Source organism: Esox lucius, chromosome 11 (genome assembly GCF_011004845.1).
Source record: "Esox lucius isolate fEsoLuc1 chromosome 11, fEsoLuc1.pri, whole genome shotgun sequence".
NCBI classification, from domain to species: Eukaryota; Metazoa; Chordata; class Actinopteri; order Esociformes; family Esocidae; genus Esox; species Esox lucius.
The window spans coordinates 7,515,511-7,532,589 of record NC_047579.1 but is presented as its reverse complement, the minus strand read 5'-3'; the positions used below and the strand labels follow the sequence as shown (position 1 = coordinate 7,532,589).

General features: G+C 39.8%; 2 protein-coding genes across 5 annotated transcripts in view; one reads left to right on the top strand and one right to left on the bottom strand.

The window, feature by feature from the left end:
* The window catches only part of LOC109615482 (zinc finger protein 501-like), a 1,152,720-nt gene that overhangs the window by 623,794 nt on the left and 511,847 nt on the right, over window positions 1-17,079 (bottom strand). The window lies entirely within an intron of this gene.
* The window catches only part of LOC105008779 (zinc finger protein 271-like), a 172,247-nt gene continuing 157,106 nt past the window's right edge, over window positions 1,939-17,079 (top strand). For 2 of the 3 annotated variants that reach the window (XM_029123505.2, XM_029123504.2), the window contains exons 1-2: window positions 1,939-2,078; window positions 8,001-8,229. In XM_029123505.2, coding sequence (XP_028979338.2) covers window positions 2,076-2,078; window positions 8,001-8,229 — 232 coding nt within the window. In that variant the 5' untranslated portion in view covers window positions 1,939-2,075. Of the gene's footprint in view, window positions 2,079-8,000; window positions 8,230-8,835; window positions 8,905-17,079 lie in introns of those variants that run through there. The other variant, XM_034295497.1, reaches the window with a different exon arrangement.

Genomic DNA, 17,079 nt, shown 5'->3' with positions numbered 1-17,079 from the left:
CACTATTGGACTTATTTGCACTACCACCATGACACACACTATAGAGCACCTTATGCACAATAATTGCCCTGTCACTGCAAGAGTCTCATGCTTATACATCCCTTAGTACAGTCATATCAATATCAGGGAAACTAAAACATCAGGGCAATGCATTATGATAGATGTTCTCACCAATAATTGTTAATTTTCATATTTCTGCTATGCTATGATTGTTGCCATTTGTACAGGCAATAGTGTAGTCAGTCAGTGTGTTGTCTTTACTATGCTTGATTTTGCCTGACCTGTGTTTTACAGTTACCAACGTGTGTGCTTTCTGAAATCCTAAATTACGTGGTACTACAGGAAGGAGATAAGGCATACTTAAGATTGGCTCTTGTGTGTACCACCTTCAGGGACACTGTGTCCCCTGACTCCTTCAGGAGACGGGCACATTTTCAGTGGCTTGACAGTAAGTGTTTAAATAAAGGGTATACAATTCTTGAGTACCTCACATGTGTTTTCACTAACCTTATGGAAATGTTCACTTTTGATTGATAATTTGTTTTTCACAGGTGTCGCTACATGGAGTCCTACAGAAAATAATTCTACACCATGTACACCGTGGACACCTGTCGTGAATGTGGAATGCTTTTCAAAAACTGCACACCTGGTAAACATCTTAACACTGGATGGATTTGAATCTGTCATTACACTCAGTATTGATGTCATAACTACGCTTAGACCACATCCTGAGTCTAGTGGTCACTGGTCAGTATAATCATCATTCTGTTATTTCTTTTACAGGATATGTTGGAACAGGACAAAGGGGTGTACTTGAAGCAGTTTACTCAGAAGACCCACATCCAGGTTACTGCGATCACTTTTGCCGCCAAATGCAATAGGTAAAAATAAGGTGTTTGTGTGTAACAAAGGGGTGTGGGGGAAAAAATAATTGAATATGTATTTGCTACATTTATTTACTTATTTTCTCTTTCAGTGAGAACGGACACGTATACTAACTGTTGGCAGACAACCCTGAGCCAGCTGGGTGTTTTTCAAGCTGCAGGCCCCCATGACAATTTGTGGCTGGAAACTTGGGATTTAATTTTGAATTCGCCAGTGTTATTACAGACTGTTAATTAATTGTTTATGACAAAAAAGAGATGTCATATGTTTAAACAACCTTTGGTTGACCTTTTTGTATAATTTTAAAAATGTTAAAACTAACATCTATTAAGAGTCTACTTTATGCTTTTTTGGTTTTAATAACGTCCTGTCCAATGTGTAATAAAATTCAAATCCTCTGAATATTGAGTCCATTTCTGAACACTGGGGAGATCGTGTGTACAACTGGTGATCCGGTTTATTGAATGCATTGCACCAATATGATTTCTACCCAGAGCTGTACATTTATCATTTGTTAATATAATAATACAGACAGTCTGACTTTTCCATACCCACAGGATTAAAGGGCCTACATCTACGTACAGATACTGATCAGCATAAAGTCCTTTGGAATCACATGTAAACTGCAGTGGAGGATTTTTCTTTCAGTGCTTCGACCCAGAGAGAGCCTTCTAGTCCTCTTGTGACCAGCCCACTATGTGACAGTACTGTCACATAGTACATAACTTACATCCACATCCACTTATTAAGACTTATTATTTATTGTCATGTGTTTTTGCTTACTTCTAAATAGTTTTGTTGTTTGCAGTTCAATGTATTATACATTAGCAAATACAAAAACGAATCCAATACAACATTAACTGATTGTTTTTGTAATTGCATTCTGTAGTTCCATCCCAAACTATAAAGAACGGGCATTTATTTAGAAAAATACAATTTAGAAAAACACAATTATAAATACATTTTTTGTACAGCCAAAAAAAGAAGGGGGCTTTTATTTTGAAGGCAAAGAAAACAAAGGGGCGCGGCGTGAGCGGGGTGCGCGGCGTGAGCGACTGGTGCAAGCTGCAGTTAGACCCTATTGACAATTTAAGCAGAACAGGAAGAAGAATTTGTATCAGCAGTTGGTTTAATAGTTTAAGACATCTGGAACTTTTTCTGGATTACGAATATAGATCAATTTCGCTAAAATGGTAAGTGGTTAAAGAACAGTATTTTTCTTTGTTACTCTGTGTTGTAACCCATCCCTGCTGTGCACCTCCGTCTTGCTAAAATATTGTTTTTAAGACCAATTTATTTTACAACTTTGAATTATGAAATGGTCCTGTTCTGTGGAGTTAGATATCTGCCAAAAGATTAAGCGTACGTATTATTAGGATCGTAAGAAAATACATTCGTAAATTGGTATGGTCGTAATAAAGATCATACGTAAAACATGAACCGTAAGCGTGAAATTAGATCTGTGAACGCACAAACACCCTTTAACGACATTAACTTCTTAAATTACGTCTCAATGTATTTCCTTAGAAATCGTTTTTCTACGTACAAACTTTTGTCAGTAATCTGGCATCTGCATAAATAAGACCCAAACGTAGCTCTTTGAAACTGTAAAGCTAGCAACAATAAGTTTGACCGTCTGGTCCAGTGCTCTACTTAAGCGTTGTCAAACTTATTGTTGCTTGCTTTACAGCTTTTCAAAATAAAATTCCATAGCTGTTTTTTTTTAGGTCTGCATAACGATATTACACCAGTAGTCTATCATTGGTTTAGGCGTTAGGTAAAAATACTTGAGAATGACTAGAACGCAGTGTACCCGTGCATAGAATATCCTTCTGAGCTGCAGAATATAATGAAGTGATTTAGGTCCAGATATTCCTTTTAAATATTTCAGTCTGGCATGTACTATTTAATAGCTGTGTTCTGTATATAGTATTCATGGTGGCTGTATGTGGCCGGGAACTTTTGTAGTGATTGCATAATATTTTAACACTTTCTAATTTTGCAGCAACAACCTAGAGGGATAAAAACAAATTCCCATATAGCAACGCTGTTTGAGTATTTGGGACCACAACAATGTAGTAGACCTACACAACAATACAATTTCTATAAGTTTAAGTGATTTTTTTAAAATAATTTTATTACACGTGAAACGTATGCACAAACAAAGAACAGTTACATGAAAATCGGCTTTTACAATTAGGAAAGTGACTTTTAAATTGAAATCTTGCACGATACCTATTTCCGGATTCCCTGATTTCCTGTTGTTCACACTGCCTCTGTCTTTGACAATTTATTTCATACAAAATTCGAACCATATTTAGGTATTAGGAGCACAAACTATTTGGCCAGTCAGGCAAACAATTATTCCATGTGGTTGACAATCGGCAACGTTATATAGAGAACTAATGAATTAGGGGTTGAGTGTCCATTGTCTGTCTCCATCAAAGTGGATGAATGACCCAACCCAGTGACTGGAAGGGTCATATCCTGATATTTACACCACCTTATTGAATCTTCAGTTAATGTATTTGACATCTGTCATTTTCTTTTGCTGTATTGGTAGTCTGTCCAATGTGACGTTACTGTAAACTAATTAAATCGCTAACATTTTAAGCAAGCTTACTAGCTAGCCCCCTGCAACTATAAGGTAGGCTATAATGTACAGAAGACAATTATTCCATCCCCACCCCTGTCACATACAGTTCACAAACACATGCACAAATGTACTGATTATTGATGCATCACGCCAAATAATTCAAGGGAATGCCGTGCACCAACCTGACATTGATTTTCATCCTCTCATATAGGGGTTTACACTGCTAGCAAATTGAGGAATTACAAATTATGATGTGAAATCTCTTCAGGGAAGTGCATTTTCAGAATGTTCTATGTATGGCCTTTTCAGCATCATGCACTTCTTTGACTTAACATTATAACTGTTGACTTTAGCATCATTAACTAACCTGTGATGAAGTGTTTGTCACAGACATCAATGTGTTGACTGGATGGGTCCCATAGTTGACCATTTTCAGCCCATCTGCAGATGACCTGAAGCCACAGATCTCGTCACGTCTTTGGGGAGTAAAGGGAAGCGTTAACTAGGGTTTTTTCTCTTATTCAACATGCAAAACTCAACGCAGCATCTTTATGGCATGGACCAGTAACATTTCGAATTTGCGCCATTGACTTCTACACTTTTACAGTGCTAGCTATCCCCCAAAAAGGGGAGAGGTTGTTCGGACAAGAGAAAAGTGACGTATAGCTGTTTTCATCTATATGCAGCTGTGCTCAAAAGTTTGCATACCCTGCAGGAATAGTGAAATTCTGGCAGTGATTTATATTTTACTTAAGGATAGTGATCATATGAAGCCATTTATTACAGACACACCAGGTGACACACACAATTTAAAATGACTATTAAGTGTGAAGTTCCCACACTTGTGGTGTTTTAAATTGACATTTCTGTCGGTATAAATAATCAATGAGTTCATTAGCTCCCACATTGATGAGAGCTAACTTTTTAAACCAAGCCGCGGTCAGTTAAACCAGGAAAGATTTTATCCAAAGCTGCCAGAAGAATTGTTCGGGATAAATAGGAAAAATCCACAGTTAACCTCAGGAGAAATACAATCATCTCTGGAAAAAGACTTGTTGCACGGGTTGTTGCAAGGAGCACAATACGACGATACTTGAACAAAAATTAGACTTCAGACAATTAGAATTCTTCAGCACGAAAGCTGCGCATGGGACGCCTTTGGTCTTTCCAGCATGACAATTACCTTAAGGACAAGGCCAAGTTGACCCTCCAGTGGTTACAGCAGAAAAAAGTGAAGGTTCTGGAGTGGCCATCATTCTCCCAACCTTAATTTCATCGAAGGAGATTTCAAATGTGCGGTCCATGCTAGACGACCCAAGACTTTGCATAACCTGGTGGCATTTTGCCAAGATGAATGGGCAGCTATACCACATGCAAGAATTCAAAACCTCATAGACAACTATTACAAATGACGCCATCCTAAATATTACTGACCGCCTCCTATGTGTCCTTGCATGAAATAATGTGTCAACTTTATAATTATTGGAGAACATGTAAGAACTATGGAAGATCAACATCATGGACTCATGCAAATAAAGATTCTCCCCTGACTACCGGTTGCATTAATTTTGTTCATGTATCAAAAGTGGACAGAGTAACACATGGTTGGTCTTCAATAATTAATGTAGTAGTTAATTGTAATGATAAACACAGATGAAATCATAGCCTACTGTCCTTCTAATGGCTATGGGCAATATTGACTCCAATGTACGAAATGTCCTGAAATGTAACTCTTCACTGAATGACTCTAAAAGATCAGTTGAAATTCCCATGACTATTCCATATATCCAGTCGACCCCCACTGTTTAACAAATATTCTTGTCCAGTACTTTTCTGTACCTTTCAATACATGAGGGCAACTTTACATCACTTCCGCCTGAATGGCCACGCCCCCTTTTGGGGGAATGAGAGCACTGTAAATGTGCGGGTATAGACGAAATATTACTAGTACCCTCCCTGAGAACCTGCTGTGTTTTGCGCATCCTACAAGAAAACAATTCTAGTTTACGCTTTTCTTTTCTTCCCCAAAGAGTGAGGAATACTAAAATAAATGTTAATTTTAGTAGCTTTTGTCCTTCTCTACCACAATTTTTAATAGCTCACTATCCATATGACCTACAAATCTACAAACACGTGGTGTGTTCCTTTACGTTTACTCTATTATACAATTCTCTGTATAACATTTACTATTTTGTTATTAAAACACAATTACCTAATTTACATCAACTCTTTTTTATTAGCTTCCAATCCAGATGACATGGACTTCTAAAACCACTTGCATTTTGTTCACTGACCTTCCTTGTCAAGAGTATGCCCCTTAGTTTTGCCATTTTAGATTTCGGTAAATTTACTGGAATTTCTTTCTAAACGCCTTTTTAATAGCTCACTATCCATATGAGCTAGAGATCTACAAACAATTGTAGTCTGTTCTTTCCCCCCCCGACTCTCACCTATACACCTTTTAATTGTTATCCAAAATTTCTTGCCATGTTTAATTTTTGAATTGTTTTTACTTTTTTAATTTCTTGTGTGTAAATTGTTTTCATTCTTTAGTGCAGAGGTGTCAAACCAGTTCCATGGAGGGGCCGATTGTCTGCAGGTTTTCACTCTCACCTTGTACTTGATTGATTAATTAGGTAACTAATTGGTTAGTTTCTACCTTCACCTGGTTGTTTAGATCTGAACTGGGAACCAATTTAAAGGAAAAACCTGCAGACACTCAAAACAAAAGGAAAGTCAAAACAAACTAATACACAACACAAATGGCACAAACAAGATTTCCATTTCATCTGGATTGGAAGCTATTAAAAATCGTTGATGAGAATTAGGTAGAAGAGTTGTAATAATGTGTGTAGTTGTAAAATAAATTCAGGATTGTCAATTTGAAAAATATCAGACGTATACCATTTCAGAAGAGAGGTGAAGGAACACAATACACTTGTTTTTGGATCTCTAACTCATATGGATATTGAACTATTAAAAAAGAGTGGTTTCAAAAGAAATTCCTATGAATTAACCGAAATTGGAAATGGCAAATCTATCTTACAAAATGCAAGTGGTTTTAGAGGTCCATGTCATCTGGATTGGAAGCTAAAACATTGTATACATGGATGAATTCTGATATAATTACCAAAATGTAAAAGGGCAAATCAAAAAGGTCAGTGACCAACATACAAGTGGTTGTAGGTGTATATGTCACCTCTATAGGAATGTATAAAAACATTTAATGTATACGGTTTAACAACCAAAATAAATGTATAGTTTGGTTTAACAAACACAAAACGTCTCTGTACCTATGATTTTTCTTCACATGAGCAGGTATTATTAGGGTGATGCAAAATAAAATATATATTTTTTGTCACATTGAATCAGTGGTATTGCATTTTCATGACAGTCCTTAAACTAATGAACAGACATTCGACAGGGTTTTGCAACATTTTGGGCTCTGCTAAACGAAAAGTTTGATTTACGATGAAATCTAAGGGTGTACCTTACCCTCTATATAGTCCACTGTCGTCTTTGTACGATTTTTTCTGGATTAGGTATTGACGATCAAACTCTGAATATAAAACAAAATTTACCCCGGTACTTGTAATATTTTTGTTGAATTGGTGACTAGTAAACAGTATCCTTGGTATTTCGTTTTGTGAGTAATTATTTAGCATAATACATTTATAGATTTACATTTGATGAATTAGCCTACGCAAAAAGCCGAATCTCCTATTGAAAAACTGTATCGGGATTAGTAGCCTATAGCCTATTATGTTTCAGTACTAGCCTTATTAAGGTTTTTGAATGTTTACTGTAATCTTGTATTTCATTTGTAAGTTCCTTTGAAATTCAACCGGGGCTCTGATCATACATCTGGGATTATTGTGCATTCATCCATTGACGTCATACATTCAGTGAGGGGTGATTAGCACCTGGGTACCATTTGGATACCGGGGTAAGGGAGCCGTGGGCTGTTGGCAAATTATGTCAAAAAAAAAAAAAAGGTGAATCAAACCGGTAAATCGTCTCTGAATAATTTTCCTCTTTTGAGTTTAGAATTCTGACAATGGAAACATTTTATATCCACCTATTTAGGAAAAGTAATGGAAGGAGGTTGTACCTTTCAGAATGGAAGTTTTATTTTAATTACAAACTCAAACACCAATTTACGTAGGCATTTGACCCTCCTGGTTTTAACTATTGTCAGATTTATCCTAATACCTTTCATCCGAGTTACTCTAGAATAAATTTTTAGTTACTTTTATAACAGATAATCAAAAAGTAAAATTGTCAATATCTCACATCTGTATTGTTCAATAATGTATATTTGTTTTCACTTTCCAAGGAAATGATAATCTGTGATATAAGTGAAACATATTTTCCCTTTTCTTGGGTCAGGTTAAGGAAAGTGCACCTCATGTAGGACACAGGTCTATTATGTTTTTATTTTCCCCCATTGTGATCATATTTTATTCCATGAAGCATGTATATCAGTCATGGATGGCTCTGGTTTTGGTCTTTATTATAGCAGAGGGAGGACAAACCCAGCCTGCTGTTCTCCTTCCACACTGAGCCCAAACAAGAGTCTCTGGATTCTGATTATGAAGCTCAATGGGCATTGGGGGATTCAGAGATGGCATCAGTAAAGCTGCAGGAAAAAAGTCAAAAACTGGGCCTGAATGTTATCATCAAAGATAAAGAGGAGGAGAAGAATGTGGTTATCATTAATTATGGAGAGGGAGATTTACTCATTCAAGGTAAGAACTGGTGTAATGTTGTCATTGTCAATGTAGTAATTTGTGGTTTTTGGCGGACCGCGTAAACTGAGCTGGCCTCAAAGAGTGAATGTCACTTCCTGATTGGGGGGGCAGCAGCCCAACCATCATCTTGCCCTAGTGGTGTGTGTGTGTGTGTGTGTGTGTGTGTGTTTGTGTGTTTTTGTGTGTGTGTTCTTGTTTATATGGTATAGGGAGACATTTGACCTGAAATCTCACCAGCACTATGAGGACATTTTGGTTTATGAGGACATTTTCATTGTTATTAACTATGTCCTGCTTTTTTAACTCATGTCCTATTATTCCATAAAGCCATGGTTTTGTTGGGTATCACACACAGCCCATACTCCCCCTATGTCTGGTTGTTGGTAGTGCAGCTTGATACGATTTGTTTTCATTGGCTCATGGGTTGTATGCATGTCTGATCACTGATTGGCTACTGCTTCCGTCAATAACGGGGACGATCGTTGATTCGCGGTTGCGGCTGTGAGTCACCGCATTCTGGCGGCAAACTCTTAACTTTCTATGTCGCGAGCCTATAGCTAGTGAAAACCCCGCCAAGTTATGCTGAAGCTTATTTTACCTCAGAAGACATCATCTGAAAGAAACCATGACGCGAAGAGGACTTTTCTAATGGTTATCTTGATGACTAAATAGGTAAGTAATTTTTCTATTCACACAATTGATCAAATGTATTATTTAGTTTACAATTTTATAGCTAAAATATATAAAATGTGCAGTTTAACACAAACGTGAACAGGGTAGAGTAGTACTAGTAGCTTGTTAATTATGTACTGTACTTCTCTTGTTCTGTTGTTCAAACCGGCTAATGGGTTAATACTACTGAGATTAAACTTGCGTTGATGTTATTATTGGAGTGTCTCGCAGTTTTATAGTCCTGAGTGTTTTTGTAGTCTGGCTAATATGAGTTTTATTTTTTTTTGCATGTGCTTAAAACGTTTGTTAATGTCGTATTTCTGTCCGAAACGTGAGTTAATTGTTGTCGTCTGCTTGTTAGCGGTAAGTTAAGTAATTGTTTCAAGCTAACGTTAGCGAATGTAATGATGAACATTCAATGGGCTCTAAAGTGCCAGCAGTTTCTTCTCTCAAAATGATTTCGCTTTTAGTGTTGTTTAGAAACTGTATACAAAGCCAATACATGGCCTTGTGTTTGGCCGTGTTTGAGAAATGACAAGTGTTCCTCTTGTCATGATCTGATAATTTGACTGATGTATCCCTCATTCACCCAAGTAGGTGAGTAATATAATATGAATATAGTGTATTGTCAAAACACTTGGGCCGATGTATTTTGTAATTTTATTTAGGCATAGTGGCTGGGTAAGTTTGACTCTGTGTTAAAAAGTGAAGGCCTTTTTAACACATGTTAAAAAGGCATTCAGGCGTTGTTGCTCAACTGCGGGGGTCCTTTGCGGTCTAATAGTAAGAACAAGGGGAACGAGTGGCAAGTACATTGATAGGCCTACCTGTTGTGGCTGGGTAGCGCCCATACTAAAGCCACAATTGATATTGAGTTGGAGAACTGTCTTACATCACTTGTAGTTCACTATTACAGTTGGGTTAAAATAACCCTGAATGTTGGGTTGTGATGTAAACACAGCACATTTGGTCATGATTGACTTGGTATTTCATAAGTGAAGAAATATTTAGACATTGTATTTCATAAGTGAAGAAATATTTATAAGGTTAGTAACTGAATGTGGCTGCATATACATGGGGTTGGAATGACAACAACCAGGACAGTTGCTCTGGAGCTGGTTTAGAGACCCTTGTTAAGGTATGTTATGCATATAAGGTCTTTCACTTGTTTTGTGTTTTCACCAACTTGTGCAGTTTTTGTTTGAAAAAAATGCTAATAGTTTCATGAATTTGTGAACATCGGGTGCTCTCGAAATGTCAGTACATCATGAGGGTTTATCTTTTTGCTCGCTTTAAATCTGGCAATTTTTGTTTTATACTATTGTCTGAAATTTAGAAAGATAAAAGGTGTAACATTTTTGTGATGCCTGTCTCATGACACATTGCATTAAAATATGACTGGTTTATATACTAGACCAGTTTCACACTTCTAGTGATTACTAGTTTGGACTATGATTAGCTAAGTAATGTTTTCTATCTGGGCAGTAAGTTTGAGGTCCCAGGTCAATATATTGTTAAAATTGTTTTGAATTTGAAAGCTGGTGACCAGAAGTAGAGAAAAAGAGATGAACCTACCATGGGAGACGTCAGATCTTGGCATTACTAAGAATGAAAATGTTAAATTTAATGCTTGAATTAGACTAGAATTAAGTAATTTCCATTTAATCTCCACATTTCCCTTTCAAATGGTTATGTATACATAATAATTTACTTTGTTTTGTTAAGAAAGGTATTATGATTTTGAGGCTAAAAACTATTATGCATCCAGTACAGTGTAGCGCATGAGTTTAACATGATATAAATAAGCTATAAATCTATTATGAGATTATTATTATTATATTATGACTCTATCGTTCTACTGGGGGACTTCAACGCCAACGTGTGCAACGACAGTGACACCTGGAGGGGCGTGATTGGGAGGAACGGCCCCCCTGATCTGAACCCGAGCGGTGTTCAGTTCGTGGACTTCTGTGCTAGTCACAGTTTGTCCATAACGAACACCATGTTCAAGCATAAGGGTGTCCATCAGTGCACGTGGCACCAGGACACCCTAGGCCGCAGGTCGATGATCGACTTTGTTGTCGTTTCATCTGACCTGCGGCCGTATGTCTAGGACACTCGGGTGAAGAGAGGGGCGGAGCTGTCAACTGATCACCACCTGGTTGTGAGTTGGATCCGATGGCGGGGGAGGAAGCTGGACAGACTCGGCAGGCCCAAGCGTACTGTAAGGGTCTGCTGGGAACGTCTGGCAGAGTCTCCTGTCAGAGAGATCTTTAACTCCCACTTCCGGCAGAGCTTCGACTGGATCCCGAGGGAGGCTGGAGATATTGAGTCCGAGTGGACCATGTTCTCCACCGCCATTGTCGAAGCGGCCGCTCGGAGCTGTGGCCGTAAGGTCTCCGGTGCCTGTCGAGGCGGCAATCCCCGAACCCGGTGGTGGACACCGGAAGTAAGGGATGCCGTCAAGCTGAAGAAGGAGTCCTATCAGGCCTGGTTGGCTTGTGGGACTCCTGAGGCAGCTGACGGGTACCGGCAGGCCAAGCGGACTGCAGCCTGGGTGGTTGTGGAGGCAAAAACTCGGGCCTGGGAGGAGTTCGGTGAGGCCATGGAGAAGGACTATCGGCTGGCCTCGAAGAGATTCTGGCAAACCATCCGGCGCCTCAGGAGAGGGAAACAGTGCCCTACCAACGCTGTTTACAGTAGAGGTGGGCAGCTGTTGACCTCAACTGGGGATGTCGTCGGGCGGTGGAAGGAGTACTTCGAGGATCTCCTCAATCCCGCCATCACGTCTTCCATTGAGGAAGCAGAGGATGAGGGCTCAGAGGTGGACTCGTCCATCACCCGGGCTGAAGTCACAGAGGTGGTTAAGAAACTCCTCGGTGGCAAGGCACCGGGGGTGGATGAGATCCGCCCTGAGTACCTCAAGTCTCTGGATGTTGTGGGGCTGTCTTGGCTGACACGCCTGGGATGGCATACCGGGGTGGTGGTCCCTCTTTTTAAGAAGGGGGACCGGAGGATGTGTTCCAACTATAGGGGGATCACACTTCTCAGCCTCCCCGGGAAAGTCTATGCCAGGGTTCTGGAGAGGAGAATACGGCCGATAGTAGAACCTCGGATTCAGGAGGAACAGTGTGGTTTTCGTCCGGGCCGTGGAACACTGGACCAGCTCTATACCCTCTACGGGGTGTTGGAGGGTTCATGGGAGTTTGCCCAACCAATCCACATGTGTTTTGTGGATTTGGAGAAGGCATTCGACTGTGTCCCTCGCGGCATCCTGTGGAGGGTGCTTCGGGAATATGGGGTCCTGGGTCCCTTGCTAAGGGCTGTCAGGTCCCTGTACGACCGAAGCAGGAGCTTGGTCCGCATTGCCGGCAGTAAGTCAGACTTGTTCCCTGTGCATGTTGGACTCCGACAGGGCTGCCCTTTGTCACCGGTTCTGTTCGTAATTTTTATGGACAGAATTTCTAGGCGCAGCCAGGGGCCGGAGGGTGTCAGGTTTGGGGACCACACGATTTTGTCTCTGCTCTTTGCGGATTATGTTGTTGTGTTGCCCCCTTCAAGCCAGGACCTTCAGCATGCAATTGGACGGTTTGCAGCCGAGTGTGAAGCGGTGGGAATGAAAATCAGTACCTCCAAATCCGAGGCCATGGTCCTCAGTCGGAAAAAGGTGGCTTGCCCACTTCAGGTTGGTGGAGAGTGCCTGCCTCAAGTGGAGGAGTTTAAGTATCTAGGGGTCCTGTTCACGAGTGAGGGAAGGATGGAACGGGAGTATGACAGACGGATCGGTGCAGCTTCTGCAGTAATGCGGTTGATGTATCGGTCTGTCGTGGTGAAGAAAGAGCTGAGCCGCAAGGCGAAGCTCTCGATTTACCGGTCAATCTACGTTCCTACTCTCACCTATGGTCATGAGCTTTGGGTCATGACCGAAAGGACAAGATCCCGGATACAGGCGGCCGAAATGAGCTTTCTCCGCAGGGTGGCTGGGCGATCCCTTAGAGAGAGGGTGAGAAGCTCGGTCACCTGGGAGGAGCTCAGAGTAGAGCCGCTGCTCCTCCACATCGAGAGGGGTCAGCTGAGGTGGCTTGGGCATCTGTTTCGGATGCCTCCGGAACGCCTTCCTGGGAAGGTGTTCCGGTCCCGTCCCACCGGGAGGAGACCCTGGGGAAGACCTAGGACACGCTGGAGGGACTATGTCTCCCGGCTGGCCTGGGAACGCCTCGGTGTCCCCCCGGAAGAGCTGGAGGAAGTGTCTGGGGAGAGGGAAGTCTGGGCATCCCTGCTTAGACTGCTGCCCCCGCGACCCGGCCCCGGATAAGCGGAAGAAGATGGTATGGTATGGTGACTAATACATGAGGGCATTTGTTGACTAATGTCTCGCTTTTTTCATAATTTTGGCAATAACTAAACTAAATCATTATTCCTATGATGATAATGTGGACTAAATAAAAAAAAAAGGGGGTGCTACAATTTACAGTTTCAGCTATGGATTTGGACTGTAATCTGACATCTGTTTAGTAGATTTTCAGTTCAATTAGAAAATTCAGTTTAATTTTGAGGTATAAGAGAAGATATTTAGTGTGAATAGATCACTGCATTCACTGCATTCGGTTACAGATTTGGATCCAAACACAAATCTGACACCTGTTTTGTAAAAGGTTATCAATGTTACATGGTGTCTTTTAATGCATTCATCTTTTGCTGTCAGCATATTCATGAAATATTACCAAATGATATGGGTTTCAGAAGGTATGATGAACAATCTTTGTGGTCTAAGATAATGGAAACAATGAAATAGAAAAATTCTGCAATTCATATATCAAGTCTAAACTTGATCGGTTGTCTGTAAATATTTTTATTGGGAATTACTTTCATTGCATTTCATTGCATTTGGATACTTCACATGAGTTTACAAAGTAATTATTAATATTTTGGAATAGAATATTTTTGGTGCATATTGATCACTATCATAGCATTCTGCTACAGCTTTGAACATCCTATTCTAATAGAACTTCAAAAGCATTTATTAAGATGTAAGTACCAATCTATGGGGTCTAAGTCTGCAATTTAACTATCTAATCTAACCCTAATGTGTCTTCTGATTAAGAGAAGGTGTTTAGTGTGAATTGATCACTTGCATTGCGTTAAGCTACAGCTTTCAGCACCCTATTGAAATATTAAATGTCAATTTATAATGTTGTCTGAGAATAAGGTCTGAAAATAAATATATACGTTTACCCCAATCTGTTGTCTGTTTGAGAGATTTCATATGTGACTTTGTGATCATGTTCATTGCTTTCTGCTACATCTTTCAGCATTCTATTGAAAAATAAAACGTAATGGGTTTATAAAGATGTAAGTAACAATATTTGGCGTCTAAAAACCTGTTGGTGTCGTCTGCTGCTGTAACCCAATCTCTATAAGGTTGAACTTGTGTGTCCACAAATGTTATTTCCACTACCACTGCTGTATCTTGTAGTTATTTAGGTTAATGTCACTATCCTGTCAGCGTTAACAAATTTGGCTGTTCTCTGAACTTTCTAAATAACAAGAAATTTTTCAGTCACAAAACTGCTGCACATTTTTTGATTTTTGCATCCTTCTCCATAGACTGTAAAAACTACCATGCATGAAAATACAAAGAGTTTCTGAGATACTCATAACATCAAAAGTTATTCCAAGGTCACAGTCCTTAACATCACATTTCTCCCCCACTTTAATGTTTGGATAGCACAGAGCTGTCTTAATCAGTATTCACCACACAAGCATTTTTTAGCCGTGTAACCACCCCCCTCCAGCGCACATCAAGCTAGCCCTTAGCTAACTTCTGTGCTAACCAATTAAACTGTCCACATGTTAACATATGATCAACAACAGACAGGAAGTTCTCTTAGTATACATGGGCCTAATGTTGGTCAGAATACTCTTAAGGAAAGTCCCACTCCAGCATAGTCTGTGTCCGCACATGAATTTGTTTCTTCAATAGTAATTTTTGTGACAATAGGTAAAGAGTCTTTGGGGGGAGGGCAGGCTAGCAGTGATTAGTGGTTGCCTTGTTGTGAAGTCCCATGTAATAAAAAACACTGCTCAAAAAAATGAAGGGAAAAGTAATCATCACAGTATAACACCAAGTCAATTAAACTTCAGGGATATCAATCTGTTGAGTTAGGAAGCATAAGTGATTGTGAATCAATGTCACCTGTTTTGGTGCAAATGAAAGTGAATAGAATGGAAATAGAAATAGAATGGTTTTGCAGGTGGTGGCCACAGACAATTGCTCTCCTTATCCTTCCTGACTGATTCCTCTCAAGTTTTGTGTTTTGCTAGTGTCCTTGTCACTACTGGTAGCATGAGGCAGTACCTGCAGCTCATTCAGGTTGCACAGGTAGTCCAGGATGGCACATCCATACTTGCCGTTGCAAGAAGGTTTGCTGTGTCTCCCGGTACAGTCTTGAGCATGGAGGAGATACCAGGAGACTGGCCGTTACACAAGGAGAGCTGGACAGTGCCTTAGAAGGGAATCAGCAGAACCAATATGTGCTCCTTTGTGCGAGGAGGAACAGGAGGAGCACTGCCAGAGCTCTACAAAATGACCTCCAGCAATCTACTGGTGTGCATGTTTCTGACCAAATTGTAAGATGAGAGCAGATTCACACTGAGTCTGGATATGTGGTGGTGAGCGTTATGCTGCCTGCAACATCATCCAGCATGACCGGTTTGGCAGTGGGTCAGTGATGGTCTGGGGAGGCATGTCCTTGGAGGGTCGCACCGACCTCCATGTGCTAGCCAACAGTACCCTGACTTCTGTTAGGTAACGGGATAAAATCCTCAGACCCATCATCTGAATTAACTTGAGAACCTCTGGAACATAACCTATCAGTGCATCTGATGCAGCCAAGAAGCGAGTTCAATTGTTTACTTTGATGTTTGATGCGGGTTAAAATCCAGCCCTCAATTGGTTGGTGATTTTGGTTTCCGTTGACCATGTCATTTTGTTCTCAACAAATTATACACAATGTAAAGTAAAGATTGTGATCTTTAAAATATATATTTCCTTAATTGAACCCCAATATAAGTATTCCTTTCATTTTTTTTGAGCAGTTTTATATCAATTTCAACTGACAGTCAGATCTACTTCAGCACTTCTAATATGCAACCTGAGTTCACTGTTCACATTGAAGCTGTAGTACATTCCTCCATTTTATTTATTGAGTTATGTATTTTTAAATGTTTGTAATAGAATACATTTAAATGATATTAATTTATATTTTCTGAAATGTTAAGCTGATAAAATGAATACATGCATTGGACAAGCAGTAGGGTTATCCATAATTACCTACATCATGTTATGGCTATTCTGTCTGTGACTTCAAAGTATAACTCACTTGTATCATTCAAGGGCTAGCCCCAGAACTTGCCAAGAATATATTGTGTGGGCACAGACTAAGCTAGAGGGGAACTTCGCTTAACCTAGTGCCAAGTTCAGTCCATGGTTAAGTAGTGTTGTTTAAAAAGGCCTCACAAGACATCAGCACCAGAGCCTTCAGACAGGTCTTTATTGCTAAGTGCTGGTCTTTTAGTGCTGTATTAACTGGAGTTTTGAGATAATCTCCAGTTAATACACAAACTATGCTCTTTTATGTAAAATAGTGTACCCATTATACAATATTTCAGCATTTGTATTGCCTTTATTATGAACCATCCCTTTAAATATTGTAGGCCTCAGAAAAGTGAACCCTATCATAAACAATATCTGAGGTGTTGGAGGAAAGTGGTTTGGTGAGCATGTCAATTTACGTCGATTTTAATAGCTCTAATAGGTGTGAAGTTTAATATTGAACAAATTAAGGACTTAAACATCATTTACGCAGCCTTTGAAAATCCACATTGACATTTGACCAGCAGCTACTAAACCGAATCTATAACAAATCGGGTTATTAGCTACAGGAAATGAAAAATACAGAAAAAAACGATCTCAACACTTGGGAGAAGATGAACCGTTTCCAAAAGAGATTTGAACATCTTCGAACGCACCATGCCAAATCCTTATCAAGTGAAATACTGTATTTTTTGCGCCGGCTATAATGATCGTACTGTAAGTGAATTTCTTGCGTATAAATAATAATAATTTGTTAAGCATGAGTTTTGAGTACATTTATGTCCTTGTATACTCGGATC